General features: G+C 32.1%; 1 protein-coding gene across 1 annotated transcript in view; it reads right to left on the reverse strand.

Annotated features, from left to right (window-relative positions):
• Positions 1 to 20,491, reverse strand: part of LOC142980020 (lysosomal proton-coupled steroid conjugate and bile acid symporter SLC46A3-like) — a 40,618-nt gene extending 20,127 nt beyond the window's left edge. The window contains exons 1-2 of the mRNA XM_076125286.1: positions 19,227 to 20,491; positions 1,523 to 1,624 (exon numbers count right to left, since the gene is read on the reverse strand). Of these exons, the coding sequence (XP_075981401.1) occupies positions 1,523 to 1,624; positions 19,227 to 20,205 (1,081 nt within the window). The 5' untranslated portion in view covers positions 20,206 to 20,491. The remainder of the gene's footprint in view (positions 1 to 1,522; positions 1,625 to 19,226) is intronic.
• Positions 20,492 to 21,016: the final 525 nt, after the last annotated feature.

Consider the following 21,016-nt stretch of genomic DNA (forward strand, 5'->3'; position numbering starts at 1 on the left):
ATTTTACCAACAAACTTCAATATGTTTGCCAAAAATTGCAATTGAAAAATATGATGCGATTTTTCGATGTCGGTTATCTATCTCGCGGTTCGTGCGTCGCAGTTTCCACTTTCCAACAATATTTATGGTGCATGTGTTGGACGATTTATAGCCTTTTGCTGCATAAACTTCTCCTTAACTGCATGAGCACCTAGTTTAAAATACAGCAATTTATGCTCTTAGTTTTGTCAGTCGGTAATTTCTGCCGCACATTCTCGGAAGGAAATAAACATACGCATCTGTAATAATTTTCAAGTTGATGACTGTACTATTATTATTTTAAAGGCTTATGTAATATTGCATATCGTTACGACACATTTTATATTAATATTATGTTAATTTTCAAACAAGTTTTTCTTACTTTTTTGAGTATACAAATGTTTTTTTCTAAATAAATTGGCCAAGTCTTTATTTTTGTACAGATTTAAGAGATAGATTCAATCACTGCAAGTCTATGATATAGGCATATGAGGTTTTTTTTATGACCAATATTCATGAAAAGTCGCAAAGAATATTTGAAAATCGTGCATTTTCTATGTTTCAAACCCTAAATAGCACACATATTCAGGTGGTTTGGGCTAACACATTTTGTTACTGACTGAATAAATAAATAGTAGTGCGCATAATTTTTTATGTCATATTTTTTTTGTTATTCACGCAAAAGCAGGCTGTACAACTTAGTCTGCGCAAAGAAAAGACTTAGAAATATTTTATTTTTGATAGTTTGGACGTACCAGTTGCTAAGAGTACGTCAGCACTGAAACCTCGAGCACAAACTTGTCTTCTTTGGAATAATAAGCTTCGAATTATTAATATCTTAGTTATTATTACAAGTTTTTCGAATGACTTACACATATTTATTGAAATAAAATATTCACAGATTAACAGAGCTATTAATATTTTGAGAAAAAGTAAGTTGAGATTCATGTATTTGTTTAATATCACCTCAAATCAATGCATTTAGTTTTATCGAAACTGAAAGAGGAAATATAATGCATTTTTTTCTTCAAATTCATAAAATATTAACACTATATTCGGTATAATTGCAAGCAAATATTATTCCTATATTGCGCAGCTAGCATGAAAGATACATGGAAAAACAAAATTCTTTAGTTGCGTACTATAATAATAAAAATGTAAACATGGACTTTTCCACTTTGGCCTTAGCACTTACGTGTTATATTAACACTATCATTGTATATTTTAGGAAATACGCATTATTGACGTGAACCCATACATTACGAAAACAATTTTAGCTATATTCGGTACTATCGAGTATCAAAAGTGTGACGATAAAAAATTAGACTCTTCGGAAAAAAACGCTAGGGGCGTTGAACAATATATTATGTCATCTCGATAGTTATCCGGCTTTTCAGAGTAAAAATCGGTAAAAATCGTCTTTCAGTAACTGGGTTATACAACACAGGTATGCAATATACTTGTTTTATAATAAAAATAGTAATAAAAGTAAAATAAAACTTACCAATACTACCAACAAGGACGGAGTAAGTGAGGAACAAACTGTAGTCGATCTCCGTGAATTTGAACTTGTAGCGTGTGAACCAGTACGTCATCTGCGCCTCACCTTTATCCCAAACGAAACAGGTATTAGTAGCGTCGACAATCTGCAAACATTACCTGTGATAGGCTCTGTTCTTTGTCGATAGGTACACACAAAATTATCAGGGAGAATATAATAATACTGTCCTCTTGACCGATTTTGGTTACAGTGGCCAGTTTCATCGAAACCAGTTAACTGTGCGGGACTGTGTTTATAGCGTACAATTGTATGCACAATACTCAGATATATTCTCTATTCCAACACACTTATAGCCCTGGCACAGAAGACTCTATGAGACATGAACTCAACTTCTTGACCATATGTAGTTATTGAGAATTTCTGAAGAAAAACTCATGAGTAACTTAGTTACTTTTGGCCCGATAAGGGTTTCGAACCCAAGACTTCTGCGCTGCGATCGAATACACTACTGACCGCGCTTCAATAGGGATCAGGAGAAAACATATTCATTAAAAAAAACGGCATCTAAACAGACAGTTTTCAAGTAGAGCCTTTTAAAGAATAATTCTTGGTGAGAATGTTATAGTGCAATGAAGCCATGCAGTCTGTGTGATGATGCTATGAGTCATTAGTGGCTGTATATGAAAGTAAATATGAATCAGATCCCATGCGATAGACAAAGCTATGTTTAATAAGTAGAGGTGTGTTATGACTGTGATAATTGTATAATATTAGACATGAGCCTATACCTACTATTATAGATGAAATCCCATCAAATCTAAACGGATTATTTATGAAATACAGAAGTAAAATAAAAATTCAATATCTTGGTAAAATAAAAATATAAGAAGTCGGTTAAAAGTAAAGGCTTTGGTAAAGTGGCGTTCTTTTGGCTTTGACTACTCCTTTAAGGAAAAGGCTTGATAGTATGCATATAAGATAATTTTCTTTCAGAATATGTTCTTTGTTGTTTTGTTACAAGTAATAAAGTTATGTTCATCGATACCCTAATAAAAAATACATTCCTTGACACAAAAAAGATAGTCGAAAATTAATTTGAAACTAGTATCAATGTATTTTGAAACTAATAGACTGTCTGAAACGTATAGTAAGGAATATCATTTATATTATCGGAACAATTTCAAATTGTTTACAATAATACGTTTATGTACGTACAACTTGCTTACAATACTTTCGCTCTCGTTACAAACGCCCTTATCTCGATATTGACATTTGAAACACAAAAATAAACCATACCATACATAATATCATGCCTATTATACCCCAAGGGAATAGACAGAGGTATATGAAATACACCCACAAATGGCAAGCCAAATGCCATTTAAAAATAAACCAAGTTTTCTAATTATAAGTTCGATAATGCAACAAAAGAAGCGTTTCAGTAACAATTATGACGTTCAAAAGAAATTATACACTCATTTATTACTGTTACGGGAAAATTTTAGAAAGTTTTCCCATATTACAATATGACCAAAGAAAATCGTCAATAAAGTAATTAACAAAATTGCTTTTTTTGTTGCAGAAATAAATTCGATTATTAATGCTTATTTTATTGCTGATTTTTGCCATTTTACATATTCTTTTGCCAACACGTGTCGATTCTGTAAAACTAGAAATATAAACACCGTGTATGAGTAACGATAGAATTGAAATAAACGAAAATACAATGATGAGTCGATATCGTTTTGGTATCTGTATTTGTAAAAATGATCATATATTATATCCTACCCATATTACTATATCAGTGTATCTATAACTCTGCAAAATTTTATGTAAATTATTTCAGTCATATAACTACTTTCTAATTTTTGACTACGGATGATTTGTTAGTATTTCTGTGTCAAATAAGATTCAAATATTTTTTTTTTACTAGAGAAACTGTAATATAAATTTCTAGTGTTGTACCAAATTATATAGTCCGCGATATAGATAATATAATATACTGCGTAGAATGAAGAAATAGTAGCAAAATGTATGGAAATAGGGATTCCAATATTGGCAATAAACTGGTTTATAGTAACGAAACTAGAGTTGGCCATGACCGCTACCGTTGTGGTGGCATCATACTTTTTACTGATTATTTTTTTAGCAACACGATTCCACTTCCATTGTGTTTCGTTCTGTTATTGGAACATACTTTTTGTATGCTTTCGATAAACCAGTTCAATTCTAAATAAACTTGTTTTAGTTAGTTAGTTTAGTTGTATTTAATACCTATCGACTTTAGATGCAACTAAATGACTAATGATCCTTTGTTGCATTTGACTCGACAGTTGATGTTGTCATTTCATATTTGCCTACGTCCTGTGGTCCAAAAATGGAAAAGGTGAACCTCGGCAAATGGTACGTGCAAGAAGACAGACTTTTTAAAAGATACTGATACGAGCTTGACGGCTACATTTTAGAGTTGATATACACCGACGTATATGATATAGACAGTAGAAAGTATAGTAGCTCTTTATCCGACTTGGGAATCAAACTTGAGTTTATTGAATACTAGCTGACCCGCGCAACTTGGCTTGCGACATCGAAAGAGAGCGGGTCATAATTTTCCCCGTTTTTGTAACATTTTCCGTTGCTACTCCGCTCTTAATGGCCGTAGTGTGATGTTATATAGCCTATAGCCTTCCTCGATAAATAGACTATCTAGCACTGAAAGAATTTTTCAAATCAGTCCAGTAGTTCCTGAGATTAGCGCGTTCAAACAAACAAACAAACAAACTCTTCAGCTTTATAATATTAGTATAGATAGTATAGATAACTCTCAACATCTTTTAATCGATGGGGACCAGTCGGACCATCGGAAAGCAGTAAAAATTTAATCTGTAGTATCTATGAGGAAATAAAATAAAATGCAAAACGTCTCTGCATCGATAAGTGCTCTGTGATTCCAAGTAAGGATTTATAACACGAATACGCATGTTCCTTCCCATTCATAGTCATCAAGTACTACGTAACACAGAGTAATTACGTCTTGTAATTTTCCAGTTGTGTTGATTACTTGCTGTTTTGGCGCTACTATTGTTTCGATATGTGGGCTAACCGATAAGTAATATGGAACACGGTACTACAATTTTTCAATTTAAGTCTTAGGCAATGCTGAAGGTTAAATAACGAGAATAGTACTGTTACTTAAGTTTTATGGACTTGTTTTCGTTTCTTTAAAACATCTTTTACTGGTAGTATTTTTGACAATAAGAACGGACACAAAGTTCATCTTGAATTGGAAGAAACAGTTTAGATCACTCATAATTTAATGTTTGTTCAGAGTCAGAATAAAAAATAACACACGACCTCTGTGCACAGTGATAATATTCGTGGCTCATATAACCATTTAGAACAGCGCGCCACGGACGGTATCAAATAAAAGTATAATAGCTATATTAATACTATTTTTATGCTATTTTAGTCACTCCAGTGGAAAAGGAATATAATTTCTAATATTCGGAGCTCAAAAAATAAAGAAAAGATATTTATTTAGCAATGTTTGCCGCGATCAGACCCACTGTTAGTTGTTACCCTTTACATAATGTGACTCCTCAAGAAAATGCTTTGTTTGTTTTTGTGATGCAGTAGCGCGATTCTCTACAATTGGAATCATCGAGTATCTAGAGTTTGACTTTTAAAATGTACTGCCAAAATAGTTTCTACGACGTCCGCTAGAGACGCTAATCAGATTTTCATACAAAATTTCTTCGATAGCTAGCCGGTTGTTGGTACTCGATAGTCAATGAGAATCGGGCTACAGGTTCTATAGTATTTTTTCTTCGCTACGCTAGTGACTTCTTATAAATTAAGTGCGTATTATAATTTAAGTTTTTATACTTCTGCATATGCATGACAAATGTAACCTCAACAATGTTATATCTTTCTAATTTAAATTTAAAACTTGTTTATGTTCGGCCCGTGTTGAATTTTATTTATAGGTGTCTTAATATTTAAATTTAATGTCTTTATTAAAGACTAGTATTCGTTGTGGCCTAGGCTTTTAGTTGTTACCAGAATTATAGCATTTCAGCTTTTCTAGGTCGTTCTTTATACGAAAACTTGAATAATTTTAGACACTAGCTCAGCTTTTAAAATAAAAATAATAAAGTGAATATATATCATACCTATTTTGCAGTATTTTGAAAATTGGTTGTTAATATAGTGGAGTATATAAATGCAGATCTTATATTTAAGAAAACATGGTTGTTTTAATTTTGTATATGACAAAATAAGATCTTTAAGTTACGCTAAAAAGCATTGTCTTTCTAAAATATGAGAAACTATTTTACGTCAAATTATTCGATATCGTTCTACGCAAATCGAGTCACGGCTAGAAACGACTAAGAAATAAAAAGGTACGTAAGAGCTGATCTTGCAACATGTTCGTAACACCACGTACGGCGCACGTCGTCTTGATAGCAACGTTCAATACGTGTCTGCCACCAAATCTATCTATTTTCCAACAGATAAGTCACGAATAACGCTTTATCTTGACTTTCCATATTGATATAGACTTACAACTTGAATTCTATATGAACTATAGTCCGACAACTTAGCAGAGAGCATCGGTATTGACGATTTGTCTAGATTGTAATTGAGATTGCTGTATATTTCTAAAATAAAGTGGATGTATCAGACATTCTATCGTCAGCTGCATAAGTTTGTTAGGGTGTTTGACGTTCTAACATCTGGACTTTTTATACCTCCGACATTTGCAACCTTGCGTACAAGATACTCTGCAAATTTTTTGGACTATATCTTGTAGTGCAAAAGTAAAATCATTTTTCGAAAAACCAAAACGTATACTAGACAAATAAGTTGAACATAATTATTTGAAAAATATGCAAATTTTAATACTGGTATATTTTTTCGTTTTGAAGGCAGTTCTAAGAAATCAATATACTTATGATTTAGCAGGTAATTAAATTGGTGTTCTTCTTTTTTAGACAAAAATAATAAGAAATTTATAATCTATTTGATTTAAAAGAGGAAACTCTTTGCTTGTTTCTTTTCTATTCTATGTTTGGTATGATACAAACATTTCCTTAAAACTGAATAGCATCATAATTGTTCTTTTTCGTCATTGTAACAAATGTTTCGCAAACTTTTAATATTTTAATCGCGTGTTAAACCGTCGAACAAATCTCATCAAGAATCAGTCAATTAGATCAAAACATCTCTACAACATGTATCATGTTATTCCTAGTAACGATGAACAAAGGATTACTACATTGCTTCCAATACATAACAAAGAAGTTACCTACTTATATTAAATAAGGTGATACAATTACTCATATTATAATGATTCAGAGAGAAATTTTTATTTAGAAGCACATAAATTCGTCATGGAACTCATTAATTGATCTTAAGTCATAGGTATTGTGTGTCATGACCGCAAAACCTTTGACCCTACTTGATAAAACTTTTTCTATGAAATAAGTAGTAACCTGGGGCATAATGACGAACTCTCTATAGTCGTATCAAGCGTTGGATATTTTGACATTCCTTGATTTAACTAAGTCCAAGAGATAGGGATAAATAAACTTAGTTATTTTAAATATCATGGTTATAATCGATACAAGGTCGCCCCCTTTAACATAGGACTAACTACCTAAATACTAAATAGTATAATGTAGGTGTATTTCATTCAACTTTTTTTAACATCTTCGGGTATAAAATTGTACCTAGTTATTTTGAAATACGCTAGGGGCGTTGATTCATTTGCCAATTATTCTCAAAGCCTAACTCATTAGTGTTTCAGCTTCAGTTTTTAAGTGAAAATAGATGTTTGTTGTTAAACCTATGATTATTAACCCGCATATAATTTCACAAATATTTTACGACTAAGAGGTCTATTACTAGGGGCGGTAATAGACCTCTTACCACGTTCAACTTCGTTATCAAGTCGCTAATCGCCATCTGAATATGGAAAATGGATCAGAATCTCTACATTAAAATAGCCTTTTTTTAAATTGCTGCTTTATAATTATACACGCCTCATACGTGACTCAATAGTTTCAAACCCGTCTGCCGTCAAACAATAAGTATTGTATAAAATATCTATTACTTACGTAACACATAGAAACACGTAGACTTTTGGATTGATTGTTAAGGTTGATGATTATAGCATTATTAATTGTGACCATTGGCATTTTCGGTGTTCAAAAGTATTGATCGCATTTCTATTTCTAATAAAATTGCTTTGTACGATCAAATAGTAACAACAATAATAAGAAAATATAAACGACTTTTTCAATCTTTGTCAAAGCAGGAAGGTAACATGAAGATGGTCTCATAGCGACTTGTAAAGTAACTTATATCGTAGAAACAAGTTAACGTTGTAACACGTGCTAGTAATAAAACTACGGTACTATACAATTATGATATGATAGATCAGTTAAATTTGCATATTGTTTACTAATAAATACTTCTGGTGTATGATGTGGTTTCTCGAACATAATGTGTCGTTACGTTGCTTATGAGTCATGAATTGATCAATATGACTAACTGAGAGACTGTTATTACTATTTCTGTTGTAATCTGGTTAGATACTTTTTGGCTTTTTTATTAGCCATTATTCCTTCCTGCAACGAATTTTATAACATTATTGCAATAATATAGAGTTTTGAAAATGCAAAAATGTGTTTTACTAGATAGACGACTATAAGAATAAATTATTCATAGCGTTGTTTCATTAATATACTAGTATTGTAAATGCGAAAATGTGATTTACTTGATAGATGAGGCATATCTCTATTCTTACAATAGATTTTATGCTAAAAGCTGGAGAACAACTTATGATGATACTTAGACATATTTTCTATGAGAATCTGTTCATACGAATGAAATCCACGACAGAATCAAGTATTCAAAAAATATTTTTCTTGTAAATACAACTCCATTTATACTTTTTTAAATAAACTTTTTTTTATATGAAGAATTTAAAAATCAGACTTCATTCATTTTCATCATCCATCTAAATTCTAAATGAACGTTCATCGAACTTGACAATTGAAATAAAACAAAAGCAAATAAAACTTCTAACAAACTTTTACTTGGAACACGCAACTGAATACAACGGCTAATTGAATTATAGTACAAATGAATACGATTCTGTTTGTACTGCAAGCCATTATTCTAACATATTGGCTTGAAGCAAACAAGATTACGTTTTGGTAAATTGATATAAATGAAGGAGATTGCCGCTAACGAGTGCATGCACCCCTTAATGTACACACAATTGTACATACGTAGGGATGTATATCTAAGGGAGTATGGGTAGAACGATAGACAAAGTACATCGTGGAAGATGTTGCTTTTAATGAAGCCTTGTTTATTTATTTGTTTACGGATTTAAGGATACAGTACTCACATGATTCCGTGTGTACTTTAAGTATACTTATTATATGGGTACAATCATATTATCTTTTCTATTCGTCGATTATATTTCGTCTGAAAAATGCTCAAAAATATATTTGGGCACGTCAATTAGTACGTTTAAAAGCATTTGTTTGCTGATGATGATACTAACGTCACCCAAAATGTCTCCTGTTTCCATATTATACGTAAAGAGGTAAACAAAATAGTATAGCACTCTGCGTTACTTTAGGGTAGATTTTGCTAAGTCACAATCAAACGACGCGGACCATTAACTTATCCGAAAGCTTCGTAACTTTATGTGGAATTAGACCGAATCCCGAATAAATCCCTGGGTACTATAGATACATAGTTACGCGAAAGTAATAAAGAGGTTTATATATTCGTAGTTAAATAAAAATATGAACTCGTTAAACGCAATGTTTTTGCAATGCATCACTATTATGATGCTGATGACAATTATTGCATGGGTGCATGCAATTATGCGTTCTTGAGCTTTGTTTTTCAGGCCGAAATGTCAAGCAAAATCTTAATAATTCTTTGTTTAGAAAATATGACCCCGTTTCCTCTAATGGCACAAAAACGATACACAGATCTACACACCAAACAGTGTCAATATACTTAAATACAATGTGTGTAGTAAGGAGACCAAAATGTTGAGTTGGAGAAACTTATAGAGAAAGTTACAATTTCTAATTAGACCAATTTAGATAATATACATGAATAAACAACGAATTTCAAAACAAAAAACCCGACATTTTGCTCAAGAAATAAATTAAATTCCTATTCAAATACATCTGGTTTTCGCTGCATAGATAACAATATAACTAGTTTTGAACTGTTATTTTTGTTTTATTTGTTTTAAACTAGATTGCAGTGGAGCTGAGAGGATTTCAATGTAAACAGTGGAGGGATTCTGTTAAGACTTCCGCTGCCTTCCACGTGGGAAACCCGGGTAAGATAATTACAATTGCTGACTTGTAATTTTACTTCATGTGTTTACATTTTAATTCAATCTAAATACAATGTTATCAGATGGGTTTTTTGTAGATTTCTTTATATGCAACTAGCTTATGCTCGCCATTTTGGTCGCGTAAAAAGTAGTGTAACATATCATCAAAATCGGTTCGGTAGTTTTTGATGGAGTAAGAAACAACAACAACAACAAATTCTTGCATTCATAATTTTAGTAAGATTAATGATTTTGATCGAGGTTAATGTTAGGCATTATGCTTGATAGCCAACGAAATGGCACACTGCAATTTGTAATTCTTAACACACCTTTTTAAAAAGTTCAGAAGGACTCCAGACTCTTCGCATCCATTCTCAAAATTGAAGGAACTTGAAAATTCGTAGTTTTTTATTCAAGAAATAGAAAGCCGAAATAGCGAGTCAATTATGACCACACCCTTTCACTGCTCCTTTTTATTTGGAAAACTACGTGTGAATTATGAAAAGTAATTAAACTCATTACTCTAATCTGTAAATGCTTTCAGATATAAAATGATGTATGGACTAAGTCTAATTGCTGACTGAGTTAGTTTCTTAATCTTGATAAGTTTCTGCAAACTTCAAGTTTATGGTTTGTAATTAAAAAGTTTCGCTCTCTATAAACGAACTGAAAAAATATATTTAAGTTGGTGATAGTGCAAATAGTGTGGTTGAGATAAACTAAAATAAAAGTGGTCTAATTTTTTATTCAAAAATAACTTATGTTAAAAAAATACATTAATAAGTACCTAAGATGATATGATTTTTAAATTGTTAATAATAATTATTAAAACGTTAAAAAGTTTAACACGTCTCTATGGTTCGTGATATTATTTTTATGTATTTCTCAGAAATAAAGATGAGAAACAAAAAAAATGCGGCGTTTGTCAACTTTAGGCAAAATATTAATGTTAATAAATTAATTAAGCATTCTATTTCTGAACGTACTTAAAACCAGTTTATTTTGAATCCAAAGATTGTGAATATTTTAAAAACAGATAAGTGAATTATAACTTTAAAACTCTTACGTTTATTGTATAGAATACGGGAACTAACGCGAGCTCAACCTGCGCCGAAACGTTAGTCATTTTAAGATTAGTGGATTATCTATGAATAGCGAAAAGAATCATCGATCATTTTCATGGCAATATAAGGGAGTATACAGCAAGGACATAGGAAGGTCATTGTCATGCGAGCAACGGAACGCAATAAGAGCAACTGCGGAATGAGCGCGGATATAAAAGTCCGATGTTTATCTTAATTAAACCGTTTATCTGAAGCCACACTTGAGAAAATTGAGCTAAGGCATTTTGTATTTTTTTTTTAATACGATGTAAGTACTCTTTTTTGGGCAGAGATCTATCCGATAGTCCTCTATCGGATAGATCTCTGCCCAAAAATCATTTGATAATTCCTATTATCAAATGATCTTTTTAGAAAACAACTAACAAATGTATACAACATAGCACGCTCTCCTTAGGCTTAATTTTAGTGAGTTTAGTTAGTTACTAGTATAACTCTTTACATACATTGCAAAAATATCTAGGTACTTATAACCGCAACTTCTACAGCAATTCCGTTGTTAAATTATTTTTTATTCTTAGACAATGACTTCGTAGACTCGTTCAATCACCTATTGTTTTACTAAATTATTATTACCAGTGGTACGCCTAGTTATTTAAAGTAGGTACTACTACTATTCACAGTTTTTTGGAAAAAAACTAAATAAAAAATACTTAGGTACTTAATTTATTAATTGTATATTCTATTTCTAAATATAGATGAGAAACCCAATTAATCTTCTAAGTTTTTTACATTTATTATATTTGTTTTAGGTGTAACACTTACAATGATAAACTGATATTGTATTTATTCGTTCTCTATAAAATAAATTTCGTACGGTATTGGTTGATTTGCATTTAATTTTAATTGATCAATGTCAGAAAATAATAAAATAAAATGACAAACAGCTGCTTAACTGCGTATATAAATGATTTACGTTAACAAGAAAAATGCACAAAAAAATATTGACTACAATTTTAGCAGGATAATGCCTTTAAAGTTCTATTAGTAGAGTCAAAGAATTTTATTTGGTCTGCCTACTTTTTTGTCCTGGGGACTTTATATGCAAAGGACTCAAAGTTCAACAAGACTCGGAAAACAGTCAAACATAAAAAAGTATGATCTTTTTAATTTTGTTTTAGTACTATAAGACATAAAAAAATACAATAACTCGATTTCTTTATTAATTAATTTATTTATTTATTTATTTATTTAGGACAACCAACAAGGCATACACCAGGAAGCATGCATAATACGATACATTCATAAAAACTTAAACTAGGTGTTGCCTCAATTAAAGGCTGCCACGGCATGCAAAGTAATAAAATATTACAAAAGATCAAAGCAGATCGTGAATACAGATTTATGTTACTGATCGATTAATAGTTTTTTTTGTTATTATTTAAAAAGCCGAAAAAAGTGCTAGTAACAATTTTGAAAAGCATGACATCAAAAGGTTAACAATGTCGATTACATATTTTTTAGTTGACTTATTAATTGTTTTATAAATTTGTATAGGCTATTAAACATAATATCATTATCGAGGCTGCAGGAGCGTGTCAAGTGATTATATTGAGCTTGTAATCGTTTCAAAGTTGAGAAATGACCCAAGTTAGTTTTAGAACAGCCAGCAAAGAACGGTTGGTACCTTGATAGACGGGCGAGCCTGTAGGGTACATTGATATTTATTTGACTTAATAAATGTGAACAGTCTATGTAGCCATTTAAGACTTTGTAAAGAAACAAATGATCCAGGAGCAAACGACGGTCCTCCAAACTCGACATATTGAAGTGGTGTAATTAAAAATAATTAATCAAAAACTTCTGAAGAAGTATATGACCCGGGTCTATTTTGATCGTTAGAATATATTAAGTAGCATTTATAAGTACAAGCAATAGAATACTTATTGCTTATACTTATGCTGCCTATACTTACAACATAATATTTATATTTTAGGTTTGCGTAGATAAAAATGTAGTCTAAAACCAGTAGAAGATTTCGTGTTTATCAATTGTCTTTTAAAACTGTCTACCGGCAGTTCTTAAAACAAATTGTTTAATGGAAATGATAGACACGTCAATATGTAGTGATAGATTGTAAACAAATTGGATTAAATAATTATGTCACATGTATTGTGTGTGTCAGTCTGTTGCGTTACAGATGAATTACGAGGCTATCTCTATTGTGCACGTCCGTGTTTCATGCTATGCACAATGGCGAATAGTTGACGCTATGTTTATGTTGTCTTTTAAAACTAGCTTACGTACACTTCTCTTATGAATAATTCTAACAAAAAATGACTTCAGAGCTCAGTATATCACTTTATTAGCACTTCGAATTAAATTAGAAAATAAAACATATTATCAATCTATACCAAGTTACGCTTTTTTGAGGATATCCTTTAAATTACTCGTCCAATCTCAAATACATTTGGGACTACATAGAAAGTACATATTCCAAATTATATCTCAATCAGTTCAATGCGATCATAGTTATGTATATAAATTGTTACTAAACAGTGACAATGATAAGGTAAAGAACAAAAAAAACTAGTAACTTATAGAGCTGTCGAAAAACAAGTCTTTGACGTTTATTTGCAGGTTTCGATAGTGCCTACTTTGAACATTTTTCTCGAAGTTTCGCTTAATCAAAATAAAATCAGCATAAAATAACTTAAAAAAGTACCTCAGTAATTCATTACGTAGTTTACGTTGCTCATGACTTAGGATTTTTCCACGGCTGTTGTAGTTGGAACTAACAAAATCGTACATTTTTAACAACAAATGACTACCTATCTGAAATGCTCGACCGTTAACTATTTTCCAAATTATTGGAAGACTGAATACTGTCATTTTAGACAAAAGACTTCTTCGAACTTCTACATACTCGAAGGCTATATTTTTTGTAATATTCAAAACTAAATAATTACTTATAGTGACATTAAAAACTGGACCGGCTACGCATTACCTACATCTACGCTTTCGGTGTTTCGAAACTCGAAATTTGTATTTCGATATGAAAACACATGCTAGCTCATTCTTACAGTTTCGTCCCCGTGACAAGATCCCCGCGACAAACCATATCCTATGTGGTAATCAGTGCAGAAATATTAATTATTAATAAGGTTACAAACTATCTTTGTACCAAATTCCATTAAAATACGTTGAGTAGTTTCGGCATTATTGAGTAACAAACGTACATCCAAAAATATCTAGTGATTATATTATAGCTGTAGATATATGATCTGTAATACATCAAGTCGAAGATGAGATGGCAATTCGATGAATATTTTCACCAGACACCCCACTAATGTAATAAAAGGAAATGTATGTTTGTTGGAATCAGACGTAATCTCCTAAACCAATGAACCGATAAATGTTTTCGTTATCTGACGACACGTTCTGTTTCGTCATAGACTTTATTTAATCAAATACCTTTTCTATAGACGTAGTTTGTTTGAAACTCTATACAGTTTTAGCTTACCAGTTTGTAAGTAAATGAACTATTAAAAAATATATTATTATACATGTTTTAAATAGGGAAACATCTAATTACATTCATTACCACTGTGGATAGCTATGGTGAGTCGACTAGGCAAAAGGGTCCCTACGTCTTACAGAAGGATGAAAGAGTAAATAACTCTTAACAAGTGCGGCATTAAATTTTACTAGCTGACCCGTGCAACTTCGCTTGCGTCACCTAAGAGAATGGGTCAACATTTTCCCCGTTTTTGTAACATTTTTCGTTGCTACTCCGCTCCTCATGACGTAGCGTGATGTTATATAGCCTATAGCCTTCCTCAATAAATGGGCTATCTAACACTGAAAGATTTTTTCTAATCGGACCAGTAGTTACTGAGATTAGCGCGTTCAAACAAACAAACAAACAAACTCTTCAGCTTTATAATATCAGAATAGATTCAAAATAAACGTTAGCTTGGTCGTGAAAGCATAACTAAGTTACTTTTCTATCTCTAATACTATTGCTACTATCCACTTTATGATTTCAAATAAAAAACAAGATAACATAAATTTACTTTGGACTCGTAAATCCGTTGTTTTTACCGGTTTTCTATATATATTCATTTGTGAGAGTTTGTTCGTTCAAAAGGACAAAAACGGTTATATTTGTGCGAAGGACGAATGTATTCAAAAAGCGTTTCATAGATATTTATATGATATTGCTAAATCAGTAATATACGTTCTTGTTTGTTGAGTATAATTAATATTATGCGTGATGTTATGTTCGCGGCGTGCTGTTTCATGTAATGTTCCTAGAGAGATTTAAAATGTACCCATACAGTTTTTGTCTGATATATTGTTCATCAATTTTATTATCTTTTAAAAAATAAATCCCTTTTTGATATTTAATAGTATATTTATCTACAATTTCATGTTTTTCGGACGGAGGTAACAAAATGTTTAAATCGTGTGCGGTTTAAAATGCTACGATGTGTCGTTGGCGCGTAGCAAGTTCTACGAAGCGTACGCAAAACGACCAAAATGAGGCGCTAATTGACATTGATCACTATGCATTCAACTTTATTATTTTAGATATAATTTATGTACAAAACCAAATAATTTTAATACCGGACATAATTTTTTAAACGTCTATTTGTGCAAATTATGTAAAGTTCTAATAGGAAATGCCACGTTTTCGAAACATTTGAACGTCACAAGCAACCTTTTAACAAACTGCGATGACATCTGCATTAAAAAACAAATTAAAATAACCGAATCTGTTTTTTACCCAAAACTTTACTCAGGTAAAGTATACAAATATATGGTAAACTTAGTTCCGTATTATTAAACTGATCTCAATTCCGGTCTTAACACCTCAGTTGATAACTGTCAAAGTCAATACCAGTATCTTAATCGTGGCTTAGAAACTAAGTCTAGTGTGAAACTTATGTTAATATTAAAATACTTATTGAAACCGGTATTTAAAAGACAAACAGCTAATCTAAAATTGTCAACAAAAAAATTAATAAGAACGCCGATGTCATTTCAAATATGTTTTAAATAATAAAATTGTATAAGTTGACATTACAAGAGATCAGATAAAAATAATGCTACAGTTTGATCATATAATAGAGAGCATGGGCATGCACGATTTTTCTAGATTATAATTCATAATTTTGTGCGTTTCTAAAATATAGTAGCTGGATAGAACAAGATACTGTTAGCTGAATAACCCCCGGTTTCTGAGTACATTCAGCGGTAGATCTATTCAATAGCGTTTTTTATATGAGTTTAAACGCTAGTGCCGCTGGCTTGTAAGCCATCTGGTCACTGATGTCCTGAATTCTGAGTTATGTATAACTTAGCCAGTAGCAAACCTAACTTACAAGGCTCTCTACAAAGTTATTAGACTATAATGTGAAGACATACTTATGAGAAATAACAGTGTACTTCACCATGTTTTAAAATAGGTATTAATACGCACGTCTCAATAATTTATAAGTAAAACAAACGTTTGAGTAAAAAGTAGTTGCTACGTCACTTTAATTACGATAATTGTTGTAAATTCGATTTTGACTCTAAGACTGACAGTATTGTGTAAATTCTTAAAAAGTATTTCAAGTATTGTTTTTTGGATACCTATGTATAAGCTCCTAGATACAGCTAACTACTCAAGATGAATGGCAGATATGGAGGCATATGATAGTTGTCTTTTTATTATTAGCACTGAAAATAAAATTCATGAAAACGAATTTTATTTTCAGTTAGCTTGGGTTGGTAAGCTTGGTTTCAGTAAGCTTGGGAACGATTAGTTACATAAGTAATGCAAATCAATAGCCATTGATCTGTATATAAGATAAAGTTTTCCATAATTGTAAGAAGAGGGACCAATACTTTATGGTATATTGTTTAGTAATGCATAGTTTTATGGTAATTAGTGCATAATGACAGTGTTTTTCCACACAAGTCTTTATTATGTACATAATTATCATTAAAACGAAATATTTTGATATAATTAGACATATTGTTTTGTATATTTTTAATTATTTGCCATTGGTACTTCGGAGTTTGGTGTCTTATATTTCTCAAACGTAGAATCTAATGCGGCGATCCCAAATTCTAGTCAAGTCTCTACTTGCTATCACCTATTTAATATGGTAAAGCCAAAAATGTGCACACACAATGCCACATTTTTAATCCTACTATTGCGTACGAAAATATCAATTTCTTTATTTCTATTGATCTATTTGATGCTGACCGCATATTCATGAACATTGCTGGTGTACAAGCATATAATAAATATTTTTTTCAAAAGTCCATTTAGCTACTTCTAACTACTCTACTCTACCAACAGGTAATTTTTTTAACTTATTATTTAAGATTGACATTGAATAAGGATATGACTATTACATATCCTTTTGAAAAAACTATTTGATCGTTAGAAGTAAGATAAAATAGTTTAAATAAATTATAGGCAGAGGTCTGATTATGATTAATTTGTTCACATAAAATGTACGTAGGTTTTCTTAACTATTCTCATTTCAAGTTCATGAGAGACATCGGAATTTTGTTTATTTGTACTCAAACAGACTTTGACCGCTAGTAACCCACAGTTAGACATAGACACAGTAGCAACCATTATCATTAGTTTAATTATAACGACTTTCAACTCATTTACTTATCTTTAACCCCACCAATTATTTCCTAAACTTTATTGTTTGGCCTAAAAGATAAGGATACCAGTAAATACTAGTTCAAATTCAAAATATGATAAAATAACTTAGAAACCATGTTCATTAAAATATTTAGGTATCAAAAGGTTGTCCAACTTGTAAGAGACTACCTATCGTATGTGTATGAGCTGTATATACCTATTAATGTACATTATAGAGGCTTTTAAAACGCATAATATAATGTATGTTAGGTTATGGACTATATTTCCGGTCTTCAAATGTCTTTATTATAATTTTTGAAGTTATATGTCTGAAAGGTTGATAGGTATATTCTAGAATTAAAAGTTTTTGGTAATTGAAAATTCCCAGGCTAATTTAATAACAGTTAAAAAAATGAAATAAGGCACAATTTTTAGAAGAACAACTGTTCTGCATTGCTGAAATTTTGGGGATTTTTAATCCCTACAATCTCGAAATAAAAACGAAATTTTGTAGCAGAAAAAATTACCATTAAAATTTCAAAATACTTTACTTTTTTAACAGTCAAGATGCAATAATAAAACCATTGCTTAGTTTCGGTCATTCTCCTTTGTCACTAAGGCTCGGACAAAAAGTTTCAGACAAAACGAACTCCAGTACAAAAGAAGCATCGTCTTGCAATCTCAAAATTAAATACCGACCGACTCAAACAACAGGATGAAAACTTCAATTGCTTTTAATCTGAATTCTAACGTTATCGCTCTGACAGAGCAATGAAAACGTTATGACTGAAAACGTAAATGAACGAAAGGAAAGGAAGTTATCTAGGTTTTCAAATTTTTTGAAGTTCCTATATTAGGTTATGTTACATTTTTTGAATTCTTTGTTATATATTTTTATAATAAAATATCGGTCCTGTATGACAAGATGTATGGATGTGTGAGACAAAGAAAGTTTGTACTATGTGGCGTTCTTTGGTCTCTGCTTACCCACATGGGAAAGGGCGTGATTTTATACATGTAAGCAACGTTAGTTAACTAAATCTTGTATTTTCTCTATTTACAATGATGTATTAAGCTGTTACGATTGAGTGAAAAGTTAGTTTAGTTAAGTCACCACATGCATAATTATATCTTTCGGGTAAGTTATCTACCACCTATCCATAAGCTGTGTAGCTAGCCTTAAATCTTGAAAAAACTATTGAAAAGCTGCTACTAAAATACCAATTTAGAATAAAACAAATAAAAATGATTTGTATTTCTGTATCAGCGACGACACATTCACGGTGAATTTGTAAATCGACATTTTCATCGATATAAAAAGAAAATATGCGTTTGGCAATAAAATCACAATAAAATTATGCGATCAGAGCGCACATGGTGAAGTTTGTTTTATGTTGCGATAATATTTGAATATTCCTTACGATACACTTTCTATTTCCCATAAATAACATCACAACTGTTCTTTCTATTCTACGTTGCCAGTAGTGGAAAATCCGGTATCATGTGATATGTTTGCTAAATAAAATAAGCGTTAATAATGCGAAGATTATGATTCTATGTTAAAGATATTAATTTAAAGCAAATATAATGTGTCAAAATTATGTAAATATTTACCTAGAACCGGTCCAACGATGAACATGTATGCAAACATGATTAACATGATTTGGAGGCGGCGCGACCCCTGGCGGGTCTTGAACGCCACATTCACAGTCGCCATCAGATCACTCACAGAAAGTAACGTCACTACACTCGACGACTTCTCGCCCTCCACCGTTTTCTTAGGCTTCTCTTTTAGTCTCAAAACGATGTAAACAAACCCGAACAAATAGAACACACAAGCTACCATGAATACACCGTAGTAACCGAAACGCTTTGTCATGATCCCACTGAGCGCAAGCCCTATGGGCCTGCTGAGCGTCAATATCGCCGTTATGATCCCTAACCGAAAAGTCCTCTCGGTGTCACTAGTGATATCAGTGATGTAACTGTACACGGCCATGGTCATGGCGACGCGACCGCCCGCCAGCGCCGGCGGGAGGCCTTCGATCAAAGCCGTTTCGTTCACACCTACTTGCAGAAAGAACACCGTGGTCAATATTATCCCGATAGCCGATATCAATTTCCCTAAAATCGGTAGCACCATAAAAGTTTTCCGATTCCCCGTTCGATCGCTCCACGCGCCTACGAAAAGTGCTAATATTCCGGGTAAAGCGGTTTGCAGTGGAAAGCTCCAGGCGGTCATCGATGCAACTATAGTTTGCACATTTCTCTCCTGTTCTGTATAATTGTGCGTTCGACCCTGCATTATATGTCGACAGGTTCTTTCGTCGTAACGTAAGTTTACAAGACATGATTTCTCTAGGCACAAATTTTGAACGGCTAAACCTGCAAGTACACTTGGCAACACGTAACATATTACAAATGGTTCCACTGTTATTTTCGATCTAAAAGCCCAAGAGTCTTTAATGAATTGTTTCAGTCTTTTGCTCAATTTCATTTCCGTCTTCTTGAGTTCGGTGCTGTATTGCTTGTTGCACTTGCATGATTCCACACTCACGATCTTTTCTCCGGGCACTTCGACCCGCAACGTCATTTTGACAACAGAGGTTCACTATAATGTTCATTTGTTTTTTAACATATTATAAATGAGATTAATGTTTATGAAATTGCATGTGTTAAATCTAAATAAATAATAATTTATTTAAATATAATTTTTGATTCGTTTGTTGTATCACAGTTAGCGCGTATGTAGAGTGCGGGCGTACAGGTGCGCGTGCGACGACGGATTGTGTGAGCGCGGCGCGGGCGGCGAGTGTCGGCGGCTGCTACGGCCGGCTCTACGTCTATTACTGCCTATCAGCTGGCCGCTGGCTTTATTATGTTATCACGTGGCGCGCTGGCCACCCACTCGCGTGGTACTTACTTTAATTAATAATTTAATTGATCAAATGTGCAACATTATAATCATGCAAATTTTACCGTAACCCTAACGAAACTATTGTTTGCATCCATAAGTAAATCGCTGTTATTGTAAGAGTATAACAATAGACTTTTAGTACCTACAAAGGAAAATTACAGGACTGTAAAATTATAAAAATAAAATATTTGCGTAACATTTCAGTAGAACCTATTTATGAAACGATAAGGTTTTAAAACTCCTTTAAACTTTAGCTCTAAAGGTAGACTGCTTTAATAACTATTATAATAAAATAAATCTGTGCTGAAGACCTAAATACACAGAATACAAGCACTAACTAACGACTAGTGCTTTACAAAATACAATTTTGAACTAATTATTTTCCGAGGTCAAAGAATTCTAAACTAAATAGCCTAAACTTAATTATTATTTTCTTTAAATAAATCAAATCAAGCTCTGAATATTTTAAGAAAAGTATTCATTATTA

The sequence above is a fragment of the Anticarsia gemmatalis genome, chromosome 17 (assembly GCF_050436995.1).
Source record: "Anticarsia gemmatalis isolate Benzon Research Colony breed Stoneville strain chromosome 17, ilAntGemm2 primary, whole genome shotgun sequence".
Taxonomy (NCBI): Eukaryota; Metazoa; Arthropoda; class Insecta; order Lepidoptera; family Erebidae; genus Anticarsia; species Anticarsia gemmatalis.